This window comes from Archocentrus centrarchus, chromosome 17 (assembly GCF_007364275.1).
Source record: "Archocentrus centrarchus isolate MPI-CPG fArcCen1 chromosome 17, fArcCen1, whole genome shotgun sequence".
Lineage (NCBI taxonomy): Eukaryota > Metazoa > Chordata > Actinopteri > Cichliformes > Cichlidae > Archocentrus > Archocentrus centrarchus.
Genome location: NC_044362.1, coordinates 33,825,438 through 33,849,478, shown reverse-complemented (window position 1 = coordinate 33,849,478; position 24,041 = coordinate 33,825,438). Strand labels below are relative to the sequence as shown.

Sequence of the window (24,041 nt, the reverse complement as noted above, 5' to 3'; positions counted from 1 at the left end):
TCTGAGGGTAAAATGATGGCTGTAGAGTCAAAACCGAACATACAGTTTTAAAGAGAAAATTTTCAGATGAATAATTCAGATTCTCAGTTGGAGCTCTCCCTTCATTCTAAACTCAACTGAAACTGGACCTCAACTTAAAGCACATTATTGGTGCAACTGAAGAGGAGTGAGTTTTATGAAGCTTCAAATATACTCATGATATGCATTTGCTTTTATTATTCTTACATGTATTTGCCTGAGAAACTTTGCCTTAGAGTATAAGATAAACAAAATAACTGCTTAACGATACAGAAGGACATACTGTAGGTTTGGTGTGGGGCGGCTCAGTGTGTTTGAGGTGGGTTTATCAACCACAGATGTTCGAGGCTCTGACGATGGTCAGTCAGAGACGCACAGGAGAAAACGAGGAGACCAAACAGGTGATGAAGAGAAACTGTGGCCATCTGAGAAGTGGCTGCTGGGAGCCATCTTCTGGCACATTTTTGCTTATGATATAACAGACGCTGATAAGCTCTGAGTACATGAGATCTGGACTGGCTTAGAGGAGGATCAGACTGTCCGCCCTGATTCTGCTTCTGTTTTAGCTCAGTCACAGGTCACAGTGTGGTCCAGGTCGATCTCTAACCTGTGTGTGATTGGCTAATTACATTTAATAACTTACTCCTTATTCCACTGTGTTGTGTAATTCCTGTGCCATCAACAAACACACCGAAACCTGAAAGGAATAAACTGTTAGCAGGTTTCTTCACATCCTACCACAGAACAGGCATTTTACAGTTTTACATGCTGTTTGTGCCATTTGGAGCATTTCAACTTGCTCTGCCTCTATATCCCAAATTTTTAAAACATGCACGAAATGACTGAAAATTGTTTTTTTGTTGTTGTTGTTTTTCTAGTTGCAGCGTACAGTCATAGCTGTAGATCTCAAAATTGTAAATGCAAAGTTGCAAAAAATCCTTTTTTTGTTTTTTAAAGCCTGGCATGTCTGACAGATTTGCAAACAGAATTATGATCTGGACGTTGTGCCAAACATATTTTCCCTTCCAAGATGAGCTCCATAGATTCTTTACGGGCTCCTCGTGTTAGTGTTTGCCCTTTTATTCTATTTATTTATTTGTGTTATTTTTCACATACATGTAATTGTGTTGTAATAATGCCAGAGTTGACAGGCTGAGAAAAAAGCAAGAAACAAAAAAAAGAGGACAAGCACACGTAAAAAAAATCACAACGGTTCATCATCTGCTGCACCTGTAAAAAAAACAATAGCTGGACAAACAAATTTATGTGGGAAAAAACCAAAACAAAGCATCTCCACACAAAAGTGTGAATGTCTGTGCCATGAAATGTAATTTCTATTAAGGGCAGAACACCACAGCAACACCCACCAGAAGCCAGAGGGAGACAGAGAAACTACCAGGAGACCCGGGCCACCTCCTGTCCATCAAGAGCGCTGAAGACCCGCCGCCACACATTCCAACGACAACTGCACGTCCACCCAGCAGACGGGAGAGCGAGGTCCCAGACGGAGCCCCTCCAGCCGAGGGCAGCAGTAGAGAGAGAAACCCTCGCCCTCCTTGACTCTGTGCATGGCCCCAGACCCAGGTCCTGCTACACACACACACACACAGACACACACACACACACACACACACACACACTCGTTTGATTCCAGACAAATCCAGACCAGGAAGAACACATAAGATCTGAGATTCCTGTTGATGGAATGAAAACAGCCTGGTGAAAATCACAGAATGCAGAAAAAAGCAGGTTTTAGACTTTTTTCAGTTATAATTATGTAATGAACTCAGACAAAGAGCATAAAGACAGTGGCATCATATAACTTATACAACACCTCTGATTAGAAAGATATTACAATCCCAAATGAAAGGAGGAGAGCACTTCCTAACAAAGGAAAAGAGGACAGAGAAGACACTTTTATTTCCCGGAGATCTAATGTCCAGGCTTAACTTTATTCTAGTCATAAAAACAAGCCTTTTCCCTAAGATGCTGGATTACCTGGCAGGTAAACAGGACTGGAATCAGCTGAGGGGTCTCATGTTTCCTCTCTGTCAAAGCAATTCATATCAGACATTATGGATAAATGAGTTCACTGAAGCAGAGCAGGATTTTAATTAAACCACCAGAATCAACATAAATCAGAAACACTATGAAAGAAAGGCTTAAAGTTTCTGTACGTGACACATACAGAAACGTATCTGTAAACTGTACACAAAAACTGATACTTTCATGGCTGAATCAGCTGTTTATTTATTTATTTTGATGACAGTCCTGAATGCAACAACATGATAATATAAAACTGTGAAGGCTGAGTTATAGCTGACAGGAGCCAGTGAATGGAGTGCCTTAGTTTTATTCATTTTTATATTTTTACCTTTTTCTATATTTTATATTTATATTTCAATTGAGCATCTGTAACATAGCAGTTCACCCCCTGGGATTAATAAAGCACTCAGATTCAGACTCCTAAAGAAATACATTTCTGTTGGCCTTGAAAGGTGTGAGGATCCTGAAGAGGAGCAGTCAGGTGACCTTCTAAGAACGTGACATCTCTAAGGTTAAACAGGTAGCATATTTTTGTGTGTTTGTGTTTCAGAGGATGAATTAACAAAGCTTTTCAAACCAAAAAGCAGGTGTTGTTGTTAACTGCTGGGAACACCTAGGAAGCGAGTGGCATAGGTGTGAACCCAGCCAGCCTCCACGGTGTCCCTGAGCACCGTCGGCTGTGGAAACCAGGACACTTATTAAGGTTAACTATTCATCTCCTTGTCTTCCTTTGTGTCTCAGCCTTGTTCCCTCTGCTCGGTTTACTCGTGTGTCCTCGGCTGTTTGAGTTTTTCTGAATAAAAGCTGGACATAAAGGAGCCATCTCGAGTTCCACGGGCGATTTTAGCGATTAAGTGATTTTGAAAGTGATGTGGGGGGTGTGGCCTTCCTGAGCTGGTGATGAAGCTGTGTTTGTTCTCGTCACTCTTGTCTGCACTCCACACAGTTATTGTTTCTAGTTGAAGGTAATTTTACTAATTAACTTACTTGTGGTTCCTAGGATACTTAAGAGTAGAATGGGAGGCAGAGCCTTCAGCTTTCAGGCCCCTCTTCAGTGGAACCAGCTTCCAGCTTGGATTCAGGAGACAGACACCCTCTCTATTTTTAAGATTAGGCTTAAAACTTTCCTTTATGATAAAGCTTATAGTTAGGGCTGGATCAGGTGACCCTGAACCCTCCCTTAGTTATGCTGCTATAGGCCTAGGCTGCTGGGGGGTTCCCATAATGCACTGTTTCTTTTCATTCACGTCTTTTTACTCTGTTTATGCTTCATTCTGCATTTAATCATTATTAACCCCCCCCCCCCCCCCCCCCCCCCCCCCCCCAGCAGATGACCCCCCCTCCCTGAGCCTGGCTCTGATGGAGGTTTCTTCCTGTTAAAGGGAGTTTTTCCTTCCCACTGCCACCAAGTGCTGCTCATAGGGGGTCGTTTTGACTGTTGGGTTTTCTCTGTATTATTGTAGGGTCTTTATCTTACAATTTAAAGCACCCTGAGGCGACTGTTTGTTGTGATTTGGCGCTATATAAATAAAATTGAATTGAATTGAATTGACTGCTTCAGAGTGATAAAGCAGCTGTATGAATGTCTGTGTGGTTGGGTAAATACGGTTTGTAGTACCCCGAGTAGAAAAGTTCCACTTTCAGCTTTTTCACAGTTAAAAAACTTTGAGGATGTTTTTTATTGAGTTGAGGAGATCAGCAGTTACAGCAGCAGTTGATGAGATCTGTTCAGAAAGAAAAACTGCAGTCATGTAAAAAGGCTAACGAGTGCTCACATCCTTCACTGCCGCAGGTCTAACTTAAAAGTACAGGATCAGTATTTAAATGAACACGTGCAGCTTAAACTTTATCATCAGTGCTTTTAAATTGAGTCCAGTTTTTATCATGTGTAATTAGTTTTATTAATATCATGTATCAAGTCTCAGGAGATGTTGTCACAGAATAAAGTTACTGTTGTGCAGAAAAATGTGTTAATAAAAAGTAGGCTGCCCTTTGTGAAGCCTGGCTGCTTCCACAGTGTTAGATTACTGTATTGTTGAATAGCGTGTGCCACATCACTCGTAATACATTATTACAACTTCATGATTATGCGCAGGTACTTTTTTTTTACTAAATACTAAATAATCCAACAGTAATTAGTCATAAATAAGTGTCCTGAAATCTATTTACAGTTGATCTGGAGCAACCTGTCACACATCATTTTATTTATGTTAGCAAAGACACGAGTTAGAGAAGTAAAAAATTCACAGACTGGACCAAACTGATGCTGTGAGGCATCAACGAGAGGATTAGATCATTTCTCTGAATTTACAGACTCTTTGCACTCAGAATTTGTGCAAAACCTTCAATTCATTATTATTATTAGTAGTAGTATCTTTTTTAATATCACATAGTTATATTATTCAGAGGAAAAGGAGGTCTGTTCCTGTTTGTCTCCCAGTAATTTCCATCTGTGCGACAGAACCTCTCAGTCTGTTCTCTGGGAGCTCATTATTATCTAAAGTAAATAATAAAAATACACGGTTATTCTAATTTACTGATTATTTCTCTTGATTTGTTCCTTCCTCGTTTGTCAGTATTTAGAGCTGAGTTACATGGATACACATGGAAATTAATGATGAGCTGTCAGCAGTTTGAATGATTTTCCAAAGGTTTGTCTCTCTCCCAAAAAGCCAAACCTGCGAGGAAACAATGCTGAACACCTGCAGCTGATGAACTCAAAGTTAAAGGAAATTTAAAGGAAATGCTAAATTGTAGAATATTGCAGAGAGGTTTGAACTGGAGATGTGGAGGGGGAAATATTAAAGTTTACTTTTTGGAAGGATGAGAGAAAAGGGAGGGTGGGGAAAGATGGAGCGATAAACAGAGAAGCATCTCTTCTTTCCATCTTCTTCTTTCTGAAAACATTTTTATGGTATCATGTCGAAGGAGGTCGTGTCGCAGACAGAACACCCAGTTCTTCTTCACAATAAAGACACTCCTCCTCCTCCTCACACGCGCTCCCAGCCTTTTGTCTGGAGGTGAAACAGAAGCTGAAAGATGTTTTGTTTCGGTCGAGGCTTATAAATGCATCAAAGCCGCCTCCAACAAGCTCGTCTTCTCATATCTGCTTCTCCAGAACATGAGGCGCAACTCGGACGGGGCGGTGAGTTTTTCTGAAGCATCTCAGAGGATTTATCAGAATCTGAGAGCAGTTTGGGTTATTTTTAAATATCTGAATCAATCTTTGAGAGGGTTTACAAAGAAAAACATTAAAAATTTAAACCAGATTGAAGTAAATACAAATTTTTATATAATTTTTGATGTGTGCATGATGTGCTGCAGGGCTCAGCTGTGACATTGATTTCATGCTCTTCATAACTCCCTTCTGGTATATAAGTTGTAGACATGGTGCCTCTTATCATTTCTATGCTGATGATGCGCACATGTTCAATCTGCCGACCGTGGTATGCTGACTGTTCTTAACAGCTGCCTTTCGAAGAGCATAATTTCATTTAGCTGAACTCAAACAGAAATATTTGTGTCTAAACAGGTTATTCCATCAGCTGGTTTAAATTAGATTAAACTTTATTAATTTCTTTAGGAAGAGTCTTTAGCTTCTAGTTTGATGTAATAAAAATGTTGAGCAGCAAACTCTAAAGCTAATTCACCTGCGGAGTCCTCTCACTTGTTTCCTACACAGTATTAGGCGGATTTTGCCCTCCATTGTCTTGGCTGAGGAGAACGTTCCTTTGTATAGGCTAAGCTGGATCAGGATGAAAGTTGCATCTGAGTTTAGACCCTGTTTTCCTTGGTATGCAGTACTACGATAAAACCCAGATAAACACAGAGTGTTGTAGCATTTATCTGTCATCATGTATCTACTATCAGTGATCAGTTCAGCAGATAATGTATGCAGGTGATGGAGTAAAAGAAAAAGCACATTTAAAGTGTAACAAACAGATGGAGTTAACGTACCTCTCACCTCCCGGGCTCCTTCATCCCCCTCCTCCTCCAGATGCTCTCAAGGCTGCTGGGACTCCTCGTCCTGTCCTCCCTCTGCTCTGCCATGCTGCTACCAAATTTCACAAGATCATCCCTCAGTGAAGAGGAAGGCTCCACTTCTGATCCCAACACCCACCACTGGCCTGAACCAGGCGAGGGGCAGAACGAGCCACCCGACACACTTCCCCCCTGGTCGCCTGAGGGACGCAGAGGCCCCCTGATGATGCCTCCAACAGGACCTCCGTGGCCAGACTATGGCAACATGTCTGATGGTTCCAACCCCCTCAGGGTTTTTGGGAGCAGTGACCCATCTATACCTCCCATCCCTGACATGTCAATCTGTGACTTGCTGTTCAGTGCGCCGGTGCCCCCACCCATTGACCAGATTCCATTTTTTTGCATCTGTTCACGCTGCAAAGGAACAGTGGGACCCAAAGGAGACCATGGAGACCGAGGACCTCCAGGTATTAAGACTAATCACCTCAAACCAAAACATCTGATGAAAAAGTTTGAAAAATATTCATGTTTGCACAAATGTCCAGGATGATAAGTTTAAAGCAGGCAGACAGCTGGCTTTGATAGGAATGTAATACTAATGTTACACAAAAACTGAATAGTGTAGCGATGCTAATTGTTAAAGTTAGATGCCGTTTGGTCATGATGTTCTGAAGTACCTGAAGGTGTGTATGCATGCAGGGAGAGAGAGCATGAGAGTGAGAGAGAGAGGAGAGTCCGTTTTTTGTCTGTTGCTTTGTTGGCATGGTTGCGGCTCACAGCAACCCTTTTTGTTGTCAGTAAAGAAAGGCAACATTTGCTGGCAACCTCTTGGCCTCTTCTTTAAGGTCCTGACGGACGCTAAAATATATTCAAAGCTAAAACTGACCTGTGTTTAACCTTTAACCTCAGGTATACCTGGGAGCCCTGGAAGAAGAGGATTGACTGGGTTTCCGGGTAACCGAGGGTTCACAGGCTCTCAGGGGATAAAAGGTGAGTTACACACCAGAGGGGTGGGCAAAAAAGCACATGTAATATAGTCAGACATATTTGTGTGTGTGTGTGTGTGTGTGTGTGTGTGTGTGTACTGAAATGGTTGGTACATTTCTCAGGCTCTTGACAGAAGTTTTTCACTTTCCAAATGGCACTAAAAAATCAACTTCACTCACTTTCAGCACACAGCAACATTATAGCTGCAAAGAAAAGCAGTGAAGAACACAAAGTCATGAAGATTGAATTTCTCCTTCTTCTTCTCACATGTTGGCACATCGACACAGAAATAACACCAACCAAGCCTCATTTTTTCCTTTTTTCAGTCTGCTTCCATCTTTGACCCAGCTAACCAACCTGACCTTGAACTCGTTGGTTTCTGACTCTAAAACTAAAATATTTTCTCACCTTCATCTTTATGTATGTTGTTTTATGTTGTTACAGGTCAGAAGGGAGACATGGGGGAGAAAGGAATGTCTGGTGCAGCAGGTTTCACTGGGACAAAGGGAGACCGAGGGTTCAAAGGTCAGTCCAGATGGCATCATGTAGAAAGTCACTCTGTTTAAATGGTGATTGGTGATGCATTATTTAATTGGGACAGATACAGTTGTCATTTTCTGTGATTTTATGATTTGACATGAGTACAGATTGGTTACCGTTTGGTGGGTTTGGAAATAAAAATGATGGTTTGAGTGGAAGATAGTATTACTGTAATACAGCTCCACACAGACAATGAAGAGAAGTGTGGAGAGCCCGGTTCTTGCTAACAATTTAACCCACCTGAGTAGATGGTGTTTGAAATTGGTCAACAAAATCAAAACTTGACTGTATTCTTGATGTGCTCTGTGGATGTTTCCAGGGGATAAAGGGGACCAAGGATCAATTGGACCACCTGGTACAGCAGGCCCCCAGGGAGAGGCTGGCACATGCCCTGCCACCTGTGAGAGTGTCCCGGGTGCACCTGGCACCCAAGGACCACCTGGACCAGCTGGAGCCCGCGGTCTGCCCGGTGTTGAGGGGGCTGTTGGACCCAAGGGCACCAAAGGTGACAGGGGTGATATGGGTTTGCCTGGCAACCCTGGTCGTGATGGTGATAAGGGTGCTCAAGGTCCACAGGGCTTGTGTCAGTGCAAAGATGGAGCAAATGGTACTAATGGCACACCAGGAGTAAAGGGGGATAAAGGGGACAGGGGTGATATTGGTGCCCAGGGTGTACAGGGCTCCATGGGGTTAAAAGGCAACCAGGGTGATATGGGTCTTATGGGGCCGCCTGGCCCCTGCTCCCCAGCCATCCAGTCAGCATTTTCCGCCTGTGTCAACCAGTCATTCCCAGTTCACAACTTACCCATTCCTTTCCCACGCATCCTTACCAACCAGCAGTCTCACTTTCACCCAAGGGGCATCTACACAGCTCCCGTCAACGGCACGTACATCTTCTCTTTCGACCTGGCAGTTGCTTTGAAGCCACTTAAAGTCGGACTGTTCCGCAATTTTTACCCTGTGATCAAAACTACAGAAGCAACCATCCCGTCCACCACCAGCCACCAGGTTGTCCTCCACCTCAGCATGGGAGATGAGGTATGGCTGCAGGTGAAGGACCTTGACACCAACGGCATTTACGCTGACACTGAATACACCAGCACGTTCTCCGGGTATCTGCTGCACCCCGACTCCTGTGATGTACCTCTGGGTCGACATCACGCCGCCCATCAGGTACAACGCGGAGTCTACAGCTGGGATGGCCCCCAGCCTACCCAGCCTCCCCAGCCTACCCAGCCTCCCCAGCCTACCGAACTTCCACCCAATTAGTTTCTATTGAGTTACACCGTTATAGACAAGTCATCAACAGGCACCCAATCAAACTCTCAGTGTTTTTATAACTGCAAGTTTTAAAGGGGGGGGGGGGGGGGGGGGGGGGGGGGTAGAGAGGAATGTTTTTTCTGCCTGAGAAGTTTCTGTAGTGCCGTTATACTACACTGCAGCTGATATTCACTTTCTCAGTATTCGGGTTTTCTTTCTTGGGTAAAGTCCATTAACAAGGGAAGAGGAAAGGCCAGCAAAATTACACACCACACACACACACACACACACACACACACACACACACACACACACACTGCCATTGTCCTTGGAGCACTGCATTAACTTTAATTCCAGTGGACAATAAAAACAACAAAATAACAAATTAAAAAAGCTTTTATAATAATGTTTTACTGGCCATGGTACTCAGGCTGATATATCATCAGTCCACTGTTTGAATGATTTCAGTCCTGACTTTGAGGATTTCCTCTGCTGTCTTCTTGCAGCCATATATTTGTGACAGATCGGGTGTGTCCTGATTTTTGCTCTGTGACAGTTCATAGAGGCTTCAGAATTGTATAATTGGAAGAAAATCAGTGGCTCGTAGCCATAATATCACCCCCCCCCCCTTAAAAAGTGGAGATAAATACACTGTTCTTACATCTACATTTATATAAGTCAACATTTGATCAAGCACTAATCAACTGTTAGATCACCCTTTTGTCTGAGAGCTCATTTAGCTGCAGAGATTTAATATTTTTGATAGAAAATGTAAATATGTGAATCAGCTGGCAGGACTGTAGAGATGGAGGAGGTGGAGGAGCAGGTAAGAAACACGCCTGTGAAGGAAACAAGAAGCCGAACACGAGTTAAAGCATCTTCAGGTTCATCTTATTAACCTGAGGTCACCTTTACATCAGGTACCAAAAAATAAAAGGTTAGTGAGGGAGAATAATTTTATTGATGTTTTCTTTATTGTGAAGAAAATCAAATCTTGAATGTAGAATAACTGATTAAATAATTTTAGTGTGGTTAAGGTTTTATTTTCTATCATGTGATCTAAAAATATCCAGTTATGGCCGCTCGATGTCGGTCGCACTACGTTTGAACGTCTAATTTATAAAACTTTAAATCTGTAAAATGTGGCACAGCTTCAGGGGATCCTGGGCGTGTTTGGAGGGCTCAGAGTGTAACGGTCGTAAAACATCATCGGCCTCCTCTGACGAGCTCCCAGCGGCCACCTGTCGCTCGTTTGTTCTTTAGGTTGTTCTGATCATTGTGGGTTTTGTTGGAAATTAAAACTTTCACCTAAAGCTCGTGTTTGAGTGTTTCTTCAGCAGCTTTGGTTTTACGGCTCCAAAAAGTCAAAAAATGATCATCCTGATCATAAATCTCATGTGCAGACCGCCACTGTTGACCAGGAACTATAAAAAGCTCCAACACACGGCAGTTTATCCTGATTCAACGTTACTGAAACACTGCAGATCAACCTGCCACTGAAAACCCCAAAGATAATTTTTTTATTAGTAAATACTGATGATTAAAAAAACATTTTGTTTAACGGTGTGGACTTTACATCACACAATAATAAACCAGTTAAGAGCAAAATGCACGCCTGAGAGCAGACTGTGGGTTAAAGGATGCTGGCCTCAGCCTCCTGCAGCAGAATTTTCCGGTGCCACAAATCCTGAAGCTCCAGACCCCAAATCAGGTGCACATGAGCCTCGATTTGAAAATCATAACATCATTCTCAAGTTATCACGTTAACAAGATTTTCAGAAAACCTGACCTTTGACCTTTACTTTGAGGTCAAAGTGCCTGAGATTCGAACCTGCCTGAGATGTTTAATAGAAGCATCTATGGTGTGAATTTTAACATCCTGCGTCAAATCGTTCTCAAGTTATCAAATTCATAAAGATGAACAATGGCTGCTCACCCCCAGGGCTAACAACATCACCCCCTCAGCCTTTACAGTTCGAGGGGTAAAAAAACTAAAGACAGTTGATGCTTTAAAAAACAATTTATGATTTGCTGTAACACAACTGTTGTTGCACCTTTTGTAAAAATGCCTCCAGTCCTCTGTAGTTCTCAGGGATTCGGTAATGAAGGTCCAAGGGCCAAAAAACTGAGCTGAGAATCAAAGCTAGACTCAGATTAAATAAACTGATAAATAAATAAAATGCATGTCTATCATGTTGAACCTGAGGCCAAGGAAATGCTTTTAACCAAAAAATGAGCAGCGAAACCAAAAACTGATCAATCTGCTTTTATTGTGGGAGTTAAAAATGCGCACAAACAAACACACACGTCTCACTTTGGGGCCAAATGAACTTCGGGGCCTCTACAGTAAACTCAGCAGCAAAGTCAGCTTCATTAAAACAGACGTCACAAACACCTGAACATGAACACTGAGCCGTTTACTGTGGCTATAACACAAAAAGCACTACACAATGAAGCTTAAAACTGATGTCCAGTTGTTCTTTACTCTTCATGTAAGAATCGTTTTCTGTGGTTTTGCACATTAACACGAGGATGTTCGCTTCAAACTATCAGCCGTGTTTATGTTTCTGATTCATGCTGAAACATCTCAGGTCATAATAATATCCTGAAAATTTCCTTCTTTAGATTCTGTCCTCATACTCAGACCTCCATGGACGTCCCAAAACTCGGCCAGACTTAAAATGAGATCTGTTTGAATGATCACAACCTGGTTGGAAAGTTGCGTTTAAACATCATCACAAAGACACTGAGTTGATTCTGCACCACGGCAGGTTTGAGCAGCATCTACTTCCTGATTAGGTCATCACTTTGAGACCGTACAAAGATGGAGGCTAGCTGTTAAAGGAAGGAGAACATCTTGAAGCTAAACTGGAGCTGAAACAGAAGGAGATGAGATGTTTGTCCTACAGGGAGGTAAGGTCTAGAGCTGAAGGTATAAACATATTGCGACCACAGGAACGGTTCTTTAATTAAGTCTCAAATCCAGCTGTCTCTGCTTCACTCACTCTCCTCTATTTTCTTTGGGCGCCATGTCGTCACCCCCGAAATGTTGCCTTCCTCATCGTCATCATCGCCGACGATCCCCTTCAGGTAGGAGCCGCTTGAATTCCTGGAACACGATCTCCTCCCTCCTGCTCACTGCAGGCAGCAAACAGCATCACAGAGGACGTGTTAGCGTTGTGTTTCAGTAGGATCAGCGATCACATCGGAGGGGTGGGGGGGGGCTGGGAGGGAGAGAGGGAGAGGTCGACACAGCTCAGACCCTGACGACTACAGACTGAGAAGAACTTCAGCTGAGTATCCAGAGAAGATGGCAGTACTCAGGTCCACCTCATACAGGCGTCCAAACATACTGGTTCTCTCTGAGAGCATCAATGACTGAATAATTACAGCAAAAGATCAAAATGACCAGGACCAACAATTATTACCCCTAAATCAACAGACCTTTTTTTTCACAGCACAAACCACTGCTGTTTTATTAATTTATAATCAATCTAAACTCTTCTTGGTTACCACACTCTGAGCCCCCAAACTGGAGAAATCACTCAGATTTCTTGTTCTAACTTCTGTTGGACCCAGATGTCCCAACATCCTTTTTATGGTCAGCTTCCTGGGAATGTGCTGAGTGCACTTTGAAGAGGACCCCCTGGGGGGGGGTCCTGATGTTTGGAGACACTCTTAAGTTTGAGATCAGGTTTTTCTCTTATTATAACGATGTACGTTTGACTGATGGAGGAAGAGCTGTTGGACTGTTTATTTCCACCTCTGCCGTCCCTCACAGCGCGGCTCTTTACTGACAGTGAAAGGAAATCTGATCCTGCTGACGGGACAGGAGCTAACACAGGAATGAAAAGCTGATGAAGAGGTAAAAGATCCTGAAACGTGATCCCGTCCCCGGACGAAAGGAACAAAAAAGCAACATCAGGCACAACAAACACAGCAGCAGCAGCTGACCTGCTGACCTCTGATCTGTGCCTGATCCCTGCTTCACACTCCAACCAGCCACTGTGTTACCTCTCACTGACACAGAGCTCTGCTGAGCTCTTGTACATGATTACTAGAAGAATTCAGGATCTTTCCCTCTGATGTCAGAGCAGCTCTGCGGTGCCTCTGACAGCATGTTGGTGCTGACTTCACCTTTTTTTTAATGAATATTCTTGATTGATGGGAACGGCTCTCGCAGAGTCAAACAAGACCAAATAAACACAGAAATGATTTTTCATATTTACCTCTCCTTCACTGATGCAGCAGTAAAGAAAACATAAGAAATCTTTGAACACATTTATAAAACCATTAAAAACGGAATTTATATTTCAGAGTCATCATTTCTAACTTCACACTGAAATCTGCTGTGGCCCCAAAAACCTCTGATGTAACCTGTTACCTGTTTGACACCCTGATGGTCGCTCAGTTTGAACTTCCAGCCAGTCCTGACATTAAAGGCACGACTGTTTCACTTCTCTGGAGGCCCAGCAGGGGGCTCCTCGCCTCACACTTTGGGAGCCCTCTGACAGTGTTTTGGGAAATCTTTTAAAAAGTGTTATTGACTCTGGAAAGTAATCAGATGATGTGTTGTGTTTAATGCTTATGGTATATTTTAAAATTCTTTTAATTGGTTCTTAAAGGCTTCATTTGTTTTACTGTAAATATAAAACTGTACACATACACATTGTGTTATATAAAGATACTATTACATACATGAATCTGTTTTGGATGTTGGGAATCTGCAGAGGGTACCGATGTGCACAGATTTACCTGCATCAGGTTTGGGATGCATCAGTTTGAAGGGAAACTTCCAGACCGCTTCACTGCAACGTAAAACGTTTCTGTCACACTGATGCACGACTCAGCCTGCTGCAGTCTGAATATCCTCAGCTTGAGTTGAACAAACTGTTTATCTTTAAGACTGTTATGATGCATTCTCAAAACTTAATATTAAAGTAATGATCAGACATGAGCTCACCTCGATCCCATCATCCTGTGAGCCCACAGAGGTGGAAACGCGAACAAGCAGAAGAAACATTTTTACACCAAAGCAGCAACAAGAAGTCTGAGGGACGTACGTGTGTGTGTGTGTGTGTGTGTGTGTGTGTGTTGGGGGGGGGGGGTCCAGGTCACATGATTGTTCAAGAGTTACAGGACACAGTAAGTGAGTGAAAATCTGAGACTTTAAGCACAGCAAAGGAAATCTGACTGCAAACTTTTCATATTCATCCTCTTGAAAGATGTGCAGCTTTATTGGTGATATCTCTCTCTCTCACACACACACCACACACACACACAAGTGGTTTTGCTATCTTTGTGGGGAATTTCCATGACTTCCATTCATTTCCTACAGCCTAAACCTTCCCTTTACCCCTTTTCCTAACCCTAACAAGCACATACCTAACCCTAACCCTAACCTAAACTCAAGTCATACCTTAGCCCTAACTCTGGACCCCTGACCCAAAAAACAGGGTTTCCCCTTGTGGGGACAAGGTTCCAGTCCCCACAAGGAGCAATTGGTCCCCCACAACATAGTATATGTCAGGAAAATTGTCACCCCACAAGGTATTATAAAACATACGCACACACCACACACACACACACACACACACACACACACACACACACACACACACACACACACACACACACACACACATACAGAATGACCCTCCAACGATTGAGCTTCACCATGACTCGGTATGAGACCATGATGCCCAGGACCTCCTTCAGCACGCCCTCTTTGATGCTGAAAGAAAATAAAAAGTTGGTTTAAAAGGTCAAAGGTGAGCAGAAACCTTCACCTCTCCTCGGTCTGCTCACATGCTCGATGAAGCCAGGTTGGTGTCTTCGTGCTTCAGTTTGCCATCCAGAGCGATGCCCCTCCTCTCCCTGTTGTTGGCCAGCAGAGGAAGCATCGTGTAGACTTTCTGCAGCGTCGCTCCGGGAGACACCGAGTCCCTGACAAGAAAATATTAATAAGCTTCAAATTAAACACACAAAACAGTCAAAAGCTACAATGTCAGCAATGTTTGATGTTATGCATACACTCCTGCAGGCTCTCAGTTCACTATAAAACAACAATAAGCTGCAGGGCAGATTTACCATAAGGTTATATGAAGCTGAAGGTAATAATATGATGAAAAGGGAGTAATGTGATCCTTGTTAAAGGACCTTCTGTATTTTCTGTCCGATAGAATCATTTTATTCAAACCTCAAAGGAAAATATATATTTCTATCTGTCAGTGTTGACCTGTGTATTGGTTTTGCAAGAACAAAAACAATCAGTGTCCTGATCATTACCCAGAATCCTCGATTTCCACACATTTGACGTAGCTGTCGTTGGAGTACAAAACCACCGTGGCAACCTGGTCAACTGAGGGAGCAGAAACATGGACAGTGAAGAGACCGACTTCTATTTATCTCCACAAACATAACCTGAGCTCTTAAGTGTGGTGTTACCGGAGAGGATGATGTTCTTGATGTTCTTGCTGGAGTTGTTTGTGACGCTGACGTGAACTTTGATGGGCTCACCGTGATAATAAACCTGAAAACGTGAACATGTATCAGGATGATTTCCTAAAAGGCTCAAAAATCAGTGAGGCGTCCTCTGTTCTCCGCAGCTATAAAACTAAAGACCAACATGAATCCTCTCACCTCTTTTTCCAAACTGGCCTTGATGGCAGGGTTTCTCCGACATCACGAAGTCCTTGGAGGTCTCGACGCAGGGCGCGATCCCCTCGCCCTCCGGGGCGTACTGCACCTTCCTGATCATCAGCTTCACTGTGCTCCTGTTGGACGAAAAAAGGGATAAAAGAACCCATTTCATTCACTCCCAGCTCTGCTTCCAGCTCTCATGGTCAGATCAGACCAGCTGACTCTCACCTTTTGCGGACTTTGGCGTCCTGGCTCTCAGCGCTGAACGCCTTAATCTCAAACTCCACAGCACATTGCTACAGAAGAGGACAGAGAACGTTTCACCATCCTGTGAGGCGTTTGCTGCTTTGACTTGTGAGTTATGATCTTACCTTTCCAACATCATTGGGTGCTGGCTGGAGAGCCACTGAGCAAGGCAGGTTATCGGGAAACTGCAAAGAATTAAAAAAAAGCAGTTTGACCCTCCGAATGCAGGAAATGAATCTCCCACAGAAACTGCTGTGACTGTATGAGGACGCCTTTCAGACCTGCACCTGTTTCCTTGACGCACCTGAATCTGAACGTGTGAGCTCACCTGACTGGCTTTAACTTTCAAACCTGCTCAGGCAGCAGACACATTTGGGCCTGATTCAGGATATTTATGGAATATCTTGCTAACTGGCATCGGGCCATTAAAGGAGGGACTGACTCCCCTGAGCCCCCCTGAGCCCCCACCCTCCAATGCCTACACCTGCATTTGCATGATTTTCCTGTGGAGCTGCATTTCCTTGTTGCACTGCATGCTGCCCAGCTCCTTCTCTGCAGACCTTCAGTGAGCCTTCTTTTTTTCCCCACTGAAACATTTCTCCGTGTCTGTGGAGCAGCTGCCGGTCACCTCGAAGAAGAACGGGTAGGCGTTGTTCCCCAGCTTGCGCAGCAGCTTGGCCTGCACTTTGCTGTGGATCCCCTTCTCGCGGTCCTGCAGGGGCGGGTACACCTGCCGGGTGGACAGGTACAGCTCCCTGCGGAAGGCATCAATCCCGATCACATCCATGTCATCTCTGCCGTAGCGAAAAGTGCACGCCAGCGTGACGAACACTAGAGGGCAGGAGAGGACGCGATTACAAAACCTGCTTTATGAATAAAAACTGGAATAATAAAAATCTTAAAGTCCAAACAGTTTATCAGTGTTTTAGTCATTTGCATGTTTATCCAACAAACAAAAAGGAAATGAAATAAAATAAGAAGATGAAATAAAAAGCATCAAATCACTTTGCTGACCTTTCCTCCCCTGCAGGGCCTCCGGATCAATGAGGATGACGCCATCTAGTGGTTTTAAAAAGATTAAAGCTGTAACAGAGCGTTGTTCATCTGAAGTTGCTCTGATCATTTAGCAGCAGTTATGTTTCTATTTTCAGCTCTGAGTTGATGAAATTACACAGAAAAAAAAGTTGTTTTCTCCTCTCAGCTGCAGACTCAGCCCTGTCTGATGTTTAATGAACAGACTCACCCACTGGGTCCACAGAGTCCACACGGTCCACAAAGTTCTTTTCCCCATGTAGACTCCAACTGAGGCAGAAAAAAGGTGATTAAAATGAACGATGATCTTTGGTGATCTTTGGTATTATTTGAGTGGGTTTTTTTATGTGTATTCAAAAATATCCATTGATCCATTTTCTCCTGCTTATCTGCATCCAGGCTTTAGGGGCAACAGTCCAAGCACCCACACCTCCCTCTCCACAGCCACCTCCTCCAGCTCTTTTCAGTTCCCAACCCAGCTCAGACCCGCCCCCCCCCCCCCCCCCCACCCCCCCCCCCCCCCCCCCCCCCCCCCCCCCCCCCCCCCCCCCCCCCCCCCCCCCCCCCACACACACACACACACACACGCCCCAGTTGCACAGACACACGAGGACTGACTGACGAAACTCCCACACCCACAAATGTATTTAAATTAAATATTAAAAATGTGTAATGGGCCGAGAGTCTACACTGGACACTCAATAATATTCAGTCTGAATGAAACAGATGAGCTGGAGGCCCTAAAATGATGTCACATGTTTCAGTTATCAGGAGCTCGTGTAAACAATAACTTTCTGCTGTTAGCAGATATTTCCTAATGATCAAAGCGAATCACTGCTCAGTCAGACACACCTGAGCATCAGCATTTTCTCACAGGTGGGACTTTGCTGGCTTGGTGTTTCTAACAGATTCTACTGAGCAGCCTGCAGAGACTTTATTCACAGCAGAAACCCAAACAGAAGCACGCAGCGCTGAGCTGCACCTGAGGTGAGACATGCTGCCATCACACCGAGCGCTCACGAGCAGAGCGAAGCTGCTGCCGGCTGTAAGGAGCGATCAGGAATCACACATGAGGCTCACGTTGTGTCGACCTTCAGAGGATCAGCGAGCTGAACACAGAATCAGGTTCACTGCAGGGCCGGAGAGCCGGAGAGCCTCAGGAATGATGGCTTCAGTACAAGGATTAAAGGAGCAGCAGGCTGGATACATTATTAATACTGAGACATGATCAATAAATGTGATTATACAGCACGTTACTACCACTACTGTTGGTGGCACCATGTCAGTGTTACATCAGGGCGTAGGTTACACCCTCAGATTAACGCAGACATATGAGATTAAAACCAACATATATATCAGTTCCCTTTATTGATGCTAGCTGACGATTGGTTGACAGTGTCAACCAATACATCAACCCTACATCCCCAGCCAATCATAAAGGAGCAGCTGAACAAGAACCCAATCACAGAGCAGAGAGCTGTGGCAATGAGCTCAGCCAATGGCTGTGAGCCTCAGATGGAACATGAGGAAAGGGGAGCGTATGGCAGCAGGTGACAGCATCAGAGAGGAGCAGTAAAGAATAATACAATGTATTATTGTAGGGTCTTTACCCACAATGCAAAGCGCCTTCAGACGACTGTTGTGATTTGGCGCTATATAAATAAAATTGAACTGAATTGAATTAAAGAGTTTGTGCTGGTCCTTATAAGCAAATCACTATCATTGGGCACTTTTAAGTGTTTACATGCAAATTCACAAGCTTTTCTAGTGGGTATACGGCGTAAACCAGCATATCACGTAGACTACACCACTGGTTGACACATTCCAGGCTTCAGCCAGTAAATTAGTTGCTCCTGACGGCAGTCACAGTGGACACTCGTTTACCTCGCGAGCTGTTCCTGTTTATTTAAGCTTCACTCGGTTAATCATCAGTGATGACTCTAAAGCCAACACTGAGCTGTGATTATGGCAGTTTCTTCTTGTTTCAGCAGGTTTCAGCAGCCAAAGCTCTTTACAGAATTTACTTAATTTTCCCTGTTTGGATTTTCATAAATGGAAAATCTTTAATGACTAAACACAGGTGTGAAGCTTCATTTGAACTGCAGCAGCTTCCAGTTTCTGTGAATGTGCTCATTTGTCATGAAACAAAACCAGCAGTGTTGATGTTAAAGGAAAGCCTGGAAGCTTCGCTCTCAGTAAGTTCAGCTCAAATCTGAGCAGAAGCAGGAACGTGAACGTCCTGAATAAGCCAGCATGCTCCGCTCGCTTTGTGGAAAACGTTCTTGGTTCAAATCTGACAACTGAACTCACCGACTTGTCTTTGCAAATCTTCTTGAAAATCACGTTTTTGGAACTCATGGTTCAGACTGACGGACGCTGGCCGGCGGTGCCTGATGGACAGAAAGAGAGTTCATCATCTGCAAAGTGTTCAGTATCACAGCAATTATGAAAATGTAACCAAACTGTATATTTGTTCAAAAATAACTTCCTTTCTTTCACCAGAACTACTTTCATTAAAGAAAGTTTCAGAAAACTGTTGGAACAGTAACCAGGACAGAGTTTGGACACCAAACTGCAGCTGCAATGAAAGCTCAACAACGAGGTCATCAATTAATTTACATAAATAAATAAATAAATGGTGAATAATCATTTGTATGTATTTTACCCATAAAACAACCCCTGAGGGAGCACAGACACAGACACACTGACGTTCTCGTACCAGAGAATGACTCGCTCGTTCGTTTGTCCGGATAAACGACTTCCTCGTGATGATTTATTACGCTGAGATGACTCAGATGTTCGATCAGACTCAGCTCGACTAATCCTGTTAAAAGCGTCTCAGGTGTTTCTCACCTTCCTCACTGAAAGCAACACCGGCAACTTCTTTAACATCTTTAACGTCTTTCAGCACAAAGTGAGAATTTCTGCACCAAAAAGCAACAATTTCCTGCCAATAACAAAGACTGAAGTGATGAATAAATAAATATTGTTCACAGCCTGATTTGAAATGAATTCAGTTTTGCTGGTAGCTGCATGTAGTTTTATTTATGTAAGTCACAATTATTTATTTGCTATTTGCTACAATATGAACAACCTATTTTTTAATCTCTCTAGTCTCAGAAATCATATTTTCCTTAAAACATGGTACAAAGTCACATAAGGTCGGGTGAGTTTCATTCACGTATTAAAGAATTACAGGTTTATCTCCAGACAGCATAAACATTTTTCTGTTCTAGGGGATATTAATCAAAGTTCTCACAAACACAGATCATCTTTCTTGGTTTGTGGCTCGTTTCAGATCTTCAGGGAACTTTGTTCCCTTTCAGGGTTCCCAGGAACCTTTAACAGCTCCGTTTGATGGGGAGGAACTACCAACAGATCAAAAAGTTCCTCAGAATTTCTTTGTACTGAAAAGTTTCCTCTGCAGGTTTAAAGTAAAAGATCCCGCAGCATCAAAATCAAAATATGTAAAAAGCGACACCTTGGATGTGTCAGAGGGACTCACCTGTGCTGCAGAGGTGTGCCGAGGCTGGATCAGAGGAGGAAACAGGAGTCGGTCGCTGAGACTCTATATGTAAACACCTGCTGCCCGTCACGGCATCGCTCAGCCAATCAGGTGACCTAGCTGTGAACTTTGACCTGGCCTGAATGCCTCCCTCCCTCCTTCCTTCCCCACAAACCTCCACACAGAGACGGACACAGACTTGACTGAATGAGCCGACTGAGAGGATTGAAGCTGGTTCCCCTCAGTCAGCACAACACGGCTGGATTAGACAGAGACGTGACCGCGAGCGGCGAGCTCGTGCTTCTCTCTGCTTCTTTTAACCCGTCGCTTTCTGTCAGGGGTCCAAATGTGACTGTAATATACGATGTTTTAATATAAAACAAAAGATTCTCATTAATAAGGACGGATCTGCTTTACCTGCTTTACCTGCTCCTGCATTAATGTACCTGAGTGATTACAGGTGTTTATTCTTCACAGACTAATTACCCTGAAACACAGAACTAAAGCCTGTACTTAAGTTATCACATACTGTAAGTACAAACAATGTACAATGTACTTCAGTTAAACGAGTATGTAAAAAACTAGTGTTCTCACTCATATTGAGTTCTGTGCAGTTATAACAAACACGTCTGCAAAGACCAAAGACTGTATATAAAAGATGTAAATGGCCACAGTTGTCAGCATTTTATTTTATTCCTTGTTTGTTTGTTTGTTTGTGTAGATTTCTTTGAGCCTTATTATTTTGAGCAGTGTTGATGGCTGGTGCTGTTGTTCAGATACTAATAAAACCAATGTGCCCATGAGCAAAGCTAAGATCTGTCTGTTAAGGATGTGAACAAATACTCCAGAACAAACTTTCTAAAATGAGCCGAGGTCGTTAAATTAGTCTGAAAAACACTAAACTTTATTTTGGCATGCTGTTGAGCTCATGTGACACAAGTACAGCAAATAAAGATAAACAACTTAGGCTAATCAACACTTTAAGTTGGGTTTATTTTGTTAAGCAGGGTTTAAAGATAAACTTACATTTGACAACCGCGGCAGTTGACTGTGAACACAAAACATAAAGAAAACACTTCAGACCTTTGACAGACACTGAGCCTCGTTCGTGTGTGTTGTGTGTGTGTGGTGTGTGTGTGTGTGTGTGTGTGTGTGTGTGTGTGTGTGTGTGTGTGTGTGTGTGTGTTCAAGGTCTATATATAGAATCAGTGAAGCCGTGGAGCTTTAATCCACTGTTCTGCCTGTCAGCAGGTAAACAGTGGATTACTGCCTGCAGCACTTTCATTATGATTATTACACCGGAGATTACATACACACACACACACACACACACACACACACACACACACACACACACACACACACACACACACACACACACACACCACTTGTGTGAAGAGACAAATGTGGCTCTTCTCCTAGAATTGCAGTTTTATTAAGCACTTATATTTTGCTATGCAGTCAGATGATGATAAGTAACCTGGTCCAAAGGGCCCAGAGTCTCTTTTTTTGTCACAGTCAACTGCAAAAAAAAACAAACCAAAAAAACAAGAAAACTATAATGAAACACAAAACACAAAACCGTCGACTGTTAAACAATCTGTGAGTCTGACCTCTCTTAACAACCACCAGGGGGAGGCAGAGGTAAGGTTTGTAGTTTTGACCTAATTAGAATATTTTATTGAAAGGTACCATTAATTTTCTATGCTTGTGTAACATGTGGCTACCCCCTACATGCTTCTCCAGTGACCTGGGAGCTATTAAGAGGGTAAAAGACATGCAGCCATTGAGTGAAACAGCTACGGTTTCTTTTAGCATGGCATGGTTTACCACTCGTTTGCTATGACCTTAGCTGCTGCAATTTAAAAACGATGCCAATACTTTAAACCTGCAGGGGTGACTATACAGAAGAAAATGCCTGCTGACTTCTCACTTGTTCTTTAACCTCAGTAAATTCTTCCCTGATGAAATCATGGCCTCAATTGCTATTGTGAAGTTGTAATGAATCAAAACTGTCATCAATTTGTAAATTATGGTTCCATGTAGAGTCATGATAAAGGAGCTGATTAAGGGTGGGACCTTGTAATTAAAGAGTCACTTGGTTTCTTGGTTGGATCCACTCTGAACTTGTGATATTTGGTTTTAAAAACCCACAAAGAAACAGGACCATGTAATATCTCCTACACCAAGATCAGGTGACGCCAAGGACTGGTTACCACAGCAAGCAAGATTGCAGCTTCTTCAGTAGATTATCACCCTGGGGAAGCTACATGTAATACTTATGTAATACTCTCTGGTGGTGTTTCCTTTAACTCAGTATTAAAACACAAATATATGAAAACCATAGCAGAGCACATTAGGAAGAAAATTAGAAAACTATTGACCAGAAACTAGAAAAAAGTACTACACAGTTTTCTACAAATTGCACCTTTAACTGCATAACACATATCCTTTAAATCCCTATAAACTATATCACACATATTCTGAATTACTATAAACTCAATCAGATGAAAAATAACAAGAAATACACTATATTCCCCAAATTATTCACTCGCCCATCCAAATCATTGAGTTCAGGTGTTCCAGTCACTTCCACAGGTGTATAAAGCAGCACCTAGGCATGCAGACTGCTTCTACAGACATCAGTGAAAGAATGAGTCGCTCTCAGGAGCTCAGTGAACTCCAGCGTGGTACCGTGATAGGTTGATACCTGTGCAACAAGTCCAGGCACTGCTAAATATTCCACAGTCAGCTGTTAGTGGGATTATAACAAAGTGGAAGCAACTGGGAACAACAGCAACTCAGTGGGTTGGGGTCAGTGGATGCTGAGGGTCATAGTGCACAGAGGTCACCAACTTTCTGCAGTCAGTCACTACAGACCTCCAACCTTCATGTGGCCTTCAGATCAGCTCAAGAACAGTGAGAGCTTCATGAATGGGTTTCCATGGCAGCTGCATCCAAGCCTTCCATCACCAAGTTCAATGCAAAGCGTTGATGCAGTGGTGTAAAGCACGCCGCTGCTGGACTCTAGAGCAGTGGAGACGTGTTCTCTGGAGGGATGAATCACACTTCTCCATCTGCCAATCTGAGGGAGGAGTCTGGGTTTGGTGGTCGCCAGGGGAACAGTACCTGTCTGACTGCATTGAACCAAGTGTAAAGTTTGGTGGAGGGGGGGTTATGGTGTGGGGGGTGTTTTTCAGGAGTCGGGCTCGGCCCCTTAGTTCCAGTGAAAGGAACTCTGAATAGGATGTTCAGGAAGGCCTTGCTTCCTGGGAGTGGGTGTAGCTCAGGCATCCACGGGCCAGATACTGAACCCCAAGTTGCTCTCCAACCGTCGGAGTCTGAATGTGTGAATGTTCGACACATCATAGATACATCATCTCATTTTCACTGAAGATACTGACAAACATGCAGTACATGTACTTTATATACATACTACTGAATGTTTTTCATAATAATGCAACATAAATGCAGGGATTTGGATTAAATATGGGTGTCATGGTTAAAAAAAATAACACAGACACCTGCATTTCTTATGTATTACAAACTTTAATCGGATAAAAACAAACTCCACACAGGATTTCCAGAATCATGAATAATCATGTTTTTAGTATAATCTATCTGTAATCTAAGATTTTACTTCAAACACAAATAAGAAAACACAGAACGGTGGTCTGAGCAGAAAGCGTGCTCAGAAACTGAGGATCAGATGTTGTTGGTGACATCGTGGAGATCAGCCTCCATCTGTGGGCATTCAGCTCAAAAAAAAAAAAAAAGCTTATTT

General features: G+C 43.2%; 2 protein-coding genes across 2 annotated transcripts; one reads left to right on the top strand and one right to left on the bottom strand.

Annotated features, from left to right (window-relative positions):
• Positions 1–6,061: 6,061 nt before the first annotated feature.
• On the top strand, positions 6,062–8,841 carry LOC115796274 (collagen alpha-1(X) chain). Its single transcript, XM_030752599.1, has 4 exons — positions 6,062–6,512; positions 6,955–7,035; positions 7,477–7,557; positions 7,892–8,841. The coding sequence occupies exons 1-4, from the start codon at positions 6,062–6,064 to the stop codon at positions 8,839–8,841; spliced, it is 1,563 nt and encodes a 520-aa protein (XP_030608459.1).
• Positions 8,842–11,833: 2,992 nt separating this feature from the next.
• saga (S-antigen; retina and pineal gland (arrestin) a) lies at positions 11,834–20,463 on the bottom strand. Its single transcript, XM_030752598.1, is given in 22 exon segments — positions 11,834–11,877; positions 11,880–11,928; positions 11,930–11,966; positions 12,546–12,558; positions 13,588–13,640; positions 13,796–13,810; positions 14,488–14,498; positions 14,500–14,566; positions 14,641–14,778; positions 15,121–15,193; positions 15,280–15,364; positions 15,475–15,496; positions 15,498–15,608; positions 15,703–15,770; positions 15,846–15,905; positions 16,349–16,551; positions 16,735–16,779; positions 16,964–16,999; positions 17,002–17,022; positions 19,059–19,142; positions 19,472–19,613; positions 20,258–20,463. Coding segments are annotated over 20 exon segments (1,203 nt in total). The 5' UTR covers positions 19,111–19,142; positions 19,472–19,613; positions 20,258–20,463.
• Between the last annotated feature and the right edge of the window lie 3,578 nt (positions 20,464–24,041).

Excerpts from the sequence above, each read along its gene's own strand:
- LOC115796274 (XM_030752599.1), top strand. The coding sequence starts at position 6,062 with ATGCTCTCAAGGCTGCTGGGACTCCTCGTCCTGTCCTCCCTCTGCTCT. Across the intron at positions 7,036-7,476 it reads AGGCTCTCAGGGGATAAAAG|GTCAGAAGGGAGACATGGGG; the intron begins GTGAGTTACACA and ends ATGTTGTTACAG. Across the intron at positions 7,558-7,891 it reads GGGAGACCGAGGGTTCAAAG|GGGATAAAGGGGACCAAGGA; the intron begins GTCAGTCCAGAT and ends GGATGTTTCCAG.